Consider the following 10,247-nt stretch of genomic DNA (forward strand, 5'->3'; position numbering starts at 1 on the left):
TGAAATCAAGGACCTGTCACACATGAAAGCACCCATCTACAGAATGTCCACGTCACCTGCACAGGCCAGGCTCCACTTATGACCTGTATTTCCTCTGTGGTTTTCAAAAACTCAAGAGGAAAGTCAATATTTGAAAATCTCTCTTCCAAGTAAACTTTCTTTACATAATTCAAGAAAATTATTCTGTGTGGCTTCCATAGGTTTTATTTCATCTTGGGACTTATCTGTTTATAATGCAAATATGCCTTGCTTATTCAAGAAAACCACATGCTTAAGGAAGTCCTGACCAACTCATGGCCTGTGGTGAATAAAAATCAAATAAGATATAAGTGTGAAAAAGTATTAAAGGCTGAAAAGTAAAAGGTCAAAATAAGTACTGAATGAAACGCTGGGCCTATGCTTGTGTGTGTGCTTGAGAGGGGATCAATGGGACAGCGGTTAAAATGTGTTAGATTCACACTTGCTATACTGCACACTGAGGAACATATATTTCCAGTTCCCCCAACAGGTATTACCTGTTCCGATAAGGTTTTAGTCTTTTCTTCTGCTTCCTTTAGGCAAAGTTCCAAGGTCTCAAGTTGGGCCAAAGTCAACGCCATCTGTCCAGTGTCCAGCGACTCTCTCTTTAAAACAATAATTGAGTATTACTTTTGACAGGAGTAGTTCCTGAGCACACCTTGAACTGTTTTATGGACTAAGGATAGGCTTAATAAACTCACACAGATCTTCCCCTTAACAAAGTGCTAAAACGGCAAAACCTTATAAAAACAATAGTCTTGTACATCAATTTACAGACTGAAGGCAGAATAAAAATTATGTAATAACAAACAGTTTTAGCAAGTTAGAATAAGATGACTCAGGTTGGAATTTAACTAATCCAAAACTTTTGTTCTAACTTCAAGAGATTGGGGTCAAATTTTCATATCCCTAATGGGAGATGTCACCAAAATACCTGTGTGTTTCATTTTTACCTGTCAGAGGTAAAGAATCATTGAAACTCAGAGAAGTCCTTGTTCCCTCTGATCTTCACCTTCTTATCACAATTTATTAAAGCAAAGACGCCACATTTTAGAATCTTGTCATTCTTCCTCAGAGCATGACTGATATAACTCAAATCAGCAGATGTGTATAGACCTTGCCTCTCAAAATTATTCCAAAGTTACTTTTACTGAGCTGCAGGCAGAGTATGTAAAATTGGTATGGAAGTAGTAACAAGCTCCATTGATATGAGAGCACTTCTAAGTACTCTCTTTCTCTGGCTAATGTGACAATTAATATTTACAGAGCAATATGAAAACTTAGAAAGGAAAACCTTATACGCCTTAGCATTATGACCTTCCTATAGCCTCCTGGGTGTGTTCTTCCTGGTGAATGCTCCTGCTGGCACAGCTGCCTCTGATTAACCCCATAAAGAATGAACAGTACTCCTATTTTAAAGATCTCCCAGTTGCTTTGTTTTTCCCTTTGGTTTATGACACTACCGATTTTACACATGTGTGCATTTCCTGGTGATACAATAGAGCCATCTGGTGGTACATGGACCAGCTATAAAAATAAAGCATTCATAAAGTTCCTATAGTTGTTCACATTGTATGCTGAATCTTGTGTCTCTGACACTGCCCTCTGAAATAAATGGAACTCCATGGGATGAGGGCCATAGATAGTTGCTAAGACCAACGATAGAATCTGCTCCTAAGTCAAGCTCTGTCATACACAGCTGCATAATTACCCCCAAAGGTTTGTCTTTATGGGATAAGCATTTGGGGCCAGAATGGTGACACTAAGAATTAAGTGAACCAATGATCTTCTTTATCCCAGGATGATTCCAGTAATTTAAAGATAGGGTCTAAAAATTCCTCTGAAACAATTCTTAAAATGAAGTTTCTACTTGGAAATAAATATATGCCATAAAACATTTTATGCAGAAAGGGAAAATTGTCAAAAGGTTAAGTCATTTCAAAAGATTGGGAATTCCTGATCTGCACTGCTATTTCCAGGGAGAATCTATTTGTCTGATGTTTGAACTCAAGAGGAAATTTTAAAAATCAGTACAAACAAAATCCAGCAAGAAACTTCTAGGCCTATTTCTCCAAACACCCAAAATTTCCCCAGCCAAGAAAGACAACCATTTCCAATAAGACAAAAACATTGTAAATGCAAGGCCAAATGAAACAGTTTAACAGAATAGACTGTTGTTAAATAACATAGGACTCTTTTTTTATTCCAATGTGTTATACATGATAGCAGAATGCATTTCAATTTATACTACACATATAGAACACAATTTTTCATGTCTCCAGTTATATACAAAGTAGAGTCATACCATTTGTGTCTTCATACATGTACTTAGAGTAATGATATCCATCTCATTCCACCATCTTTACTACCTCTATGTTCCCTCCCTTCCCCTTCATTCCTTTTGCTCCATCTAAAGTTCCTCCATTCCTCCCATGCTCCCTGCCCTCCACATTATGGATCAGCATCCTCATATCAGAGAAAATATTCAGCATTTGGTTTTTTGGGATTGGCTTACTTCACTTAGCATAATATGCTCCAATTCCATCAATTTACTTGCAAATCCCACGATTTTATTCTCTTTTAATGCTGAGTAATATTCCATTGTGTATATATACCACAGTTTCTTTATTCAGTCATCTACTGAAGGTTGGTTCCACAATTTTAACATAGGACTTCTTATATAGGTAAATTTAGGAGATTGTCATGTGTTAGAGACCCAAGCAAACTCTTAATACAGCCTGTCTTCTGCACCTTCACCCCAGATGCAAGCTCTCCCTCCCAGCTCTAAGGCTATCCCTCCTCCCTACTTTTTAGGGCTATCCACCGCTGCTTCCCCACTTTCTTAAGAGAAAGTTCTTATATAAGGATAAGTACTTTTCAATAGGAGGCAACCCCAATAAGCCAAGATATCAAAATTAAATCAAGAAGATCTTTAGAAATAAGTAAAACATGGAGTTATATGTGTGGTTTCAAAGACCCCCAAAAAAGTTAGGTCCCATTTTGGAGGCTACAAGTGGCAGAAGAATAGACAGATAGGATTTCTACCATTAATATAATGCTGCTTCCAGGTAAATGTAGATGCAATTTGTCTTAATGATAAAAATAAACATTCTCTTAGTGGTAAAGCAATGTATGAGTGAATTATATTAATTAATAGTCCTCCATGACATCAAAATGCTGAAAATACACGAGACATCAGAGTTTGGGGATTCAGCAACTTAACAATTCCCAGTTTTAGTTCCTATTTTCCCCACCTTTTTTTAATTGATGCATTATGGTTGTACATATTGATGGGATCTGTTGTTACCTACTTGTAACATGTACACAATGGAACAAATACTTAATTACTATTTTTTGTCTTAAAATTTTCTATGTGTCAATGCAATAATATAAATACATGTAACTAACATGATGAAATTAACTCTAAATAATATTAAAAATTTAACAAACTAAAGACTCTAGACACTGTAATGAATGTGTATTTGGTTTGTAGCTTACTAACTGAACAAATCATATATGAAATTATAAGAGTGGTCTTCCTTTTGACTAAAAAAGGTTTCCCACTTGATAAGTTAGGGGAAAATTTACATTTTCTCAAACCTATCCTAGTACTTCCCATTATTCCCTTCCTTGCTTTTAAGCCTTTATTTCTTTGTCCTCAAATGACTTCCTTCTTCTTCCTCCTATCCTTGTGAACCAGTTCAAGGTCTCCATGATCTAACTGCATTTTCCACACCTAGAATAGCTCCTGTGTGCAGAGGCCAGATGGGTCCTTGCAGAACATTTTATAGGAGCCCAATAAATAATTGTTGTTGATTGAAGGGTCAAAAGTCAAGGCAGGGTGGTTGCATCAGAAGGAACCGTCCTTCATGCTGAGAAGCTGAAACAGTGACTTCATTGTGCAAAACTTTCCATGTATCCAGCCTGGGACACTGACAAGGGTCAGAGCTCCAGGGAAGTTCTGCTTGCCAGGGACAGGGGCCAGGCAGCACAGCAGAGGGTGAGGAGATGGCCACAAGCTTGGGTGATAATAGGGTTGTTATAACAACTGAATGTTAATCAGTCAAGTAGAGTGGGAAAAATACTTCAACAGATTAAGTGTTCAATAAATGTTAATAATCCAATTATGCCAATTCCTTTAAAGATAATTAGATATTTAAACTTTCTAGCTTATTGTAAAACAGTATATCCATAGGGACACCGAGTGTGTGACATCAAGTGACCAAAAAACATTGGGAAATTCAGTCAAGTATGTAATTAAGAGAAAAGTAAATGTAGTAAATATGTGCGTGTGCAATTATTTAAGAACAAGATTGTGAAATAAAAGTATGATTACAACAAAGTCCACCTTTGTAGAGGAACATTTCAACAGAGGTCAGTTTTAGAGAACTAAATGTCTCAAACAATCTGAGGCCCCTAATATGCCAGGGTCTCAGAAGCAGTCCCTCCTCAGAGGTGCAGTAACTTCCTGCTAGATAAAATGTGCTTTCAACACAATTTTCAGTGCTTGGGCTTCCTGTTTGATATCTCATCTGCTCATTATTGCTGTGCGTTTCTCATTCCCCCTGCTTGACAGACACCCATGTGCCTAGACTTCCTTACCCTTCTGCAACCCGCTTATATTTCTCGTGAAGATTCAAGTCTTTCCCCAGTTGAACATCATCTGCTCTACCTGCCCCCCAATGCCTCAGCCCCTTATGCTGGGCAGATTTATGTCATCCCTCCCCTTTCATCTTTCATGATCAGAATTCACTGCATGGGGGAAATTTCATCACTCTCATATGCTTTCATGCTTAGCTTTTTAAATAGTTTCCTAGTCTCTTTCTATGTAGGCAAAAACTTAAAACTTAATTTTCCTGGTTAAAAAAAAAAGCACTCCTCTGTGTTTGGGGTTACCTTAATAGCCACCCAATAAAGTGTTTAAGTTAGAATACAAAACAAACTATCACTAGAGGTTGTAGAGAATGTCCATCAATGTGACTGGGCAGAAGATAGCCATGGGAGGATGCCGGTGAGCACTAAGGAGCACCCTGCTTGTTGTGTGGAGGGCCATGTTCTGGATCTGACTTGATTCTAAGTAACCATGTGACTTTGGGTCAGCTACTTTATTTGTCTGGGTCTCAGCATTTTCACCTCTCAACAAAGAACATATTTTCTAGTGGTGAATCAGATGGCTATACTAATTGAGAACTGAGGAGAGTTAAATGAGGGACCATTCCCAAAGGTGTGGGTATTGTTAAAGGCATCAACAAAAGATAGTTAGGCACCTTCTGGAAGTGCAGGTGCCCTTTGCCTTACTTTGACCTGAAGCAGCTGGGGAACGGGAGCATCACTGATGGACCCAGAGGGAGAGCTGGAGGAGGGGAATACAGTCACTGCCAGTTGTGCCCAAGCAGTGGAATAAATAGCCCCACCTTCTCTCTTCTTACCCTCCATTCTCCTGCCTAGGCTAAACCTTGGGCTGAACCCAGTGAGAAGCCAAAGGGCAAAAGAACCTGAATAAAAGGTGCAGAGACACTAGCTTTTCCTGAGAAGAGCAGAGAGGAGGAAGGGTGGAGAGTGGGTAGGAGATAGGGGAAAAAGAAACCTCAGCCCAATGTGGGTTAATCCTACTGGTGGTTCCCAAATGCCAGCCCAGAGAGCAGTGTTGGTTTGTGATAACATTTTCAATGGTCAGGACAAAAATAAGATTTGAAAGACAATATTGTGAATTCTTCACGAAGCAAAACCTATTTCATTTATAAGACAGTTCTTTATTCTGAGATTATGATCGGTCTACTTTTTTTCTTTTTTCTCTTTTGGTATTAAGAGGATTTTTCTTTAATAAATGATGATGGTAGTATATGGAAACCCCTGTGTTTTGTTGGTTTTTGAGAGAAGGGAAATGAAAAGTTGGCAGTCCTATGAGACCTAACCCTGATAATTTTGGAGTGAAAAGTTTTACTGGTTTACAAAATCTAAAGTATAATCCCCACCTCAATTTAAGTGATCTCTGTTAATTATAAAATGATTATCAGGTGTCATTTCCTGAACTGTGGCCCTTGAATTTCTCTGGACCTAGTCCAAGGTGGTCCTATACTGTCAATCAAGTTGTCTGCCTTAGCAAGAGTCCAGGATACTATTTTTCTAGGGGGAAAAAAAAAGTACATTGTTAAGGGGCAGCCTTTATTTAATCCTGCAAAAAAACTTGACTATTTTTTTCATTCTGTTGCATCACCCATAGATGAAAGAAATTTTGGAAAGGAATTATTGACTCAGGTTTTAATTTATAAAAACTTTGTTGTCATAGAAGTTGACATGACTGTGTGACATTCAATCGCTTCAGAAATGCCTTTAAGTAATTATTCCCCAAACTTTTAATATGCCAGTTCTTATTTTAATTCAGTTTAAATCAATTCAATTCACTTAAGTTCAAAAAATATTTATTGAGAGCTCACTATTGGTCAAGTGCTATGCTAAACAGATGGGAAATAAATGGTGAGAAAACAGGCACGATTAATACTCTCACCAGAATTGTCAGCTTAGAAGTTCTATCAAAAACAAAAATCCTGGGATTTGGTTTTATGTAAAAATCAGAAGAATGTCAAATTTTAGTGGTTAATTTAACACTTTTATGCTGACTCATAATATATTGCTTTGTGCTTTGGGGCCTTGTTCTTTTTTCTTTGATGAGGATTCTGGTGGATGTTAGAAAGTAGCAAGAGACTGTGCTAACTTGCTTTCAACTATTCCAGTTCTCCCAAATCACATCACTTTATAGGTTCTCAGAAACTTTGTACAAACAGAATCTGAAGGGACCTTCTAAACCATACGTATCTTCCATAGTTTCGTTAAAGTTAATAGGTTCTGATTACAAAGAGACCTGAAATTGAGTTCACATTATGTTACATCTGTTATAGGATTTGTTTTGTGACCTAAAATAGCCTTACTCTTGTGATTTATGAGCATCACAAAACTCCTTTCAGTACTTGATGAAATCTGTGAATTCTGTTACCCACAGATACACACACTAGGCACATATGTGCACAGAGTTACATATGCTTTCAGGATGTGAAGCACTCTTTTTGGTCCTGTCCATGTAGCCCAAGAATTCCTTGTTCAGAAGGAATATTATATTTCAGTCGCTTCTAATTTTTTATTCTAAAACAAAATATGAAATCTTGATGAATAAGACCATTGATATGCTCTTACTGCCTCTTTTATAAATAATGCAGATGAAAAAAATCAATGATATTTTCTTCTTTAGAAAATATCCAGAACCCAAAAGACGAAAATGCTTTCTCTCTGTGAACAATAGAGTAAGTGGAGGCCCTTCCCAGGCCTCATCAGGGGGACTGAAACTTCACAGAAAATTGTATTAACCCATATTGTTCATGAAATGAAGATTTTTCAAATGAGAACATGTTTTCTTCATAAGAAAAAAAAGGAAAAATGACAAAGCAAGGGAATCTTGCCATTAGAAAACATTTTTATTTCTTTTTAAAATAAAGGAGAGGGAGAAATGGAGATGTATTTGATGAGTATAGAGTCTCAATTCTGCAAGAATTCAGCATACAACCATGAGGGCATACTTAGCCCTATGAAACAAAATAACTTAAAAATAATTGAAATGGTAAAATTTATATGTATTCATATAAATTCAAGATATACAAAGTAAAAACTTATTATAACACAAACATATAAATCAGATACATTCTGAAGTGAGAAAATTAGTCTATATTAAAACAAATTCAACTTTTTTTTAAACCTACTTAAAGGGACTTTTGTGATAACAAAGAAGAAAAAAGATTGAACATAATAAAAACTGTTAAATAAAGACAGGAAAAAGCCACAAGGTAATTTTACTGAAAGAAAGGAATTTTATCTGCTTATACCCCAAAAGTATCATTTGTTTTTAAATAAAAATTCCAGTTAAGCAAGACATAAAATACTGCAAATGCTTTTCCCATTTGTAAAGATAATGCTTTGAATAGTTAAGATTTTTTTGTGACAGGATTACTTATTTTCTCTCAGATTTTACACATTTAAATTTTGAGTACTTGGGCATACTGACCAGCAATGTTTTCATTCTCACTATGAATCCCAATGTTTTAGGAAATACACAGGAAGGAGGATTTTCAAGTTAGCTCATGAATAAGGTGATAGAATTTTATTGTCCAAGATGACTGTGGTTTTTCAGTTAGTTTTGTTAAATAAATCATTGCTACACTATGAATAATCAACAGTGAATGTTTTATTAATGACAGTATTCGAATGGTGGCAATTTTGTTTGCCAGTGATCTTTAGATTCTAAATTGATAATCTTAAAAAAATCCAAGATATTTAATTGCAGAGGTAAGAATGTTCATTTTCCAATGATGTTCCCAAAATTTAGCAAGAAAATTCTTAGTTGGACTTGATGTACCATGAGAACTCGCCCCCGCTACCTGGCATTTGTCCAGACTCTCCTTTTTACCAAGATCTAAAGGAGATCCTTTTATATCAGATAAAAGTTCGGCCATAATTTCCATAGTACATTCCAGTATGATAAGGCAAGCAGAGGACAGATGGGAGAACTCACTTTTGCTGTAAATTTCCACTTCTTTTAAGGTTTTCCCAGCAAACGTTTTTAAGAGGCATGGCCAGAATACCAGAGAAGAAGGTATAGCACATCCAACAGAAGCTACTCAGTGAACCTCAGTTTTTCATCTGTGAAATGAAATCATTACACCTAATCCATCTTGAGCTCTGGGGTAGCTGTTTGTCATGCTGTTTTTTTTTAAATTGATTTTTAAAAAACAAATGACAGCAGAATGCATTACAATTCTTATTACATGTATACAGCACAATTTTTCATATCTCTGGTTGTATATAAAGTATGTTGACACCAATTCGTGTCTTCATACATCTACTTTGGATAATGATGTCTATCACATTCCACCATTCTTGCTAATCCCCTGCCCCTTCCCTTTCCCTCCCACCCCTCTTCCATATGTAGAACTCATCTAATCCTCCCATGCTCCCCCTCCCTACCCCACTATGAGTCAGCCTTCTTATATCAGAGAAAACATTCATCATTTGTTTTTTGGGGATTGGCTAAACATCACTTAGCATTATCTTTTCCAACGCCATCCATTTACCTGAAAATGCCATGATTTTGCTGTTTTGACTACCCAGTATCTTTCCTTATTTGGAGAATTTCCCATTTCATGAATGTTAACCCCAAATTAGAAACCAGGAACTCCCTCTCAAATATCTTTTGCAGCTAAAGTGTAGGCAGGTGACTTAGGCTTCACCAGTTAGACATATCAGCATGAGACTCCAGTAGGGATTAGAAGGATATGAAAAAGATGTCAAATGGAATGTAATCTATCCAGGTGGACAGGGTCATCCTGTGTCCAAAGGTGCAATAATGTAAGATTTGCAAGTATATCTCATGCTCAGGAAAAACGGCAAGTGATGTGGGGTCTGTCCAGTAGCATCAGTCATAGGCTCTTCAATGGAATTTGCAGGGAATTATAGTCTCCAACCAGATTCCCTGGCTGTCGTAAGGAATCCCTGAAATACCTCACATCCTTTCAGCATTTATTTGCCCTTCATTATTAACTAGAATGGATTTCCTTGATCTCAATCATGAATCCAACTGATGCCAGAGTCCTTGAAGTAATTATTACTTATTTGTTGTGTGACTTTAAGCAAGTAATTTAATTATGCTGAGCCTCCATTTCCTCATCCTTAAAAATGGAGGAAATAACTTCAGGGACTGCTGTGATGCTTTTAAATGTAATAATGCAGAAAAATGCTTAAGATAATGCCTTATCTGTAATACTAAGTAAAACAATAATCTTTTTAAGCTTTACATCTCTGTGATGTAACTTCTGAGAGTTCTCAGTCTAGAGAGGTCATGGAAGCTGATTACAAGGGTCAGAAACTCTTCTGATCTTGACATTGTGCAACTATACCTAGCCTGGTTATTCTTTATTGCAATATTCCTCATTGCAAAAAACAGTATGCATAATTTACCAGCAAAAATTTAAAAATGCAATCAGGGAGGGCACAAGCCTATATCCACCTCTGACAGATAATGAAGATTTTTACTTGATCTGCTTCATTTCTTCCCTTCCATCTCCTAGACATGTTCATTGGGCTACTGAGATAAGAGGGGAGACTGAAGACAAACAAGAGAGCAGTGAAACAGAACCAAAACGAAAAGGTTTTCAAGAATTTTTTTTTTTTTTTTTTTTTTTTTT

The 10,247-nt window shown here is 36.6% G+C and overlaps 1 protein-coding gene across 1 annotated transcript in view; it reads right to left on the reverse strand.

The window, feature by feature from the left end:
- Positions 1–10,247, reverse strand: part of Ccdc192 (coiled-coil domain containing 192) — a 54,297-nt gene that overhangs the window by 31,469 nt on the left and 12,581 nt on the right. Inside the window, exon 3 of the mRNA XM_048811883.1 lies at positions 516–623. Coding sequence (XP_048667840.1) covers positions 516–623 — 108 coding nt within the window. The remainder of the gene's footprint in view (positions 1–515; positions 624–10,247) is intronic.

Source organism: Marmota marmota, unplaced genomic scaffold (assembly GCF_001458135.2).
Source record: "Marmota marmota marmota unplaced genomic scaffold, marMar, whole genome shotgun sequence".
Classification (NCBI taxonomy): domain Eukaryota; kingdom Metazoa; phylum Chordata; class Mammalia; order Rodentia; family Sciuridae; genus Marmota; species Marmota marmota.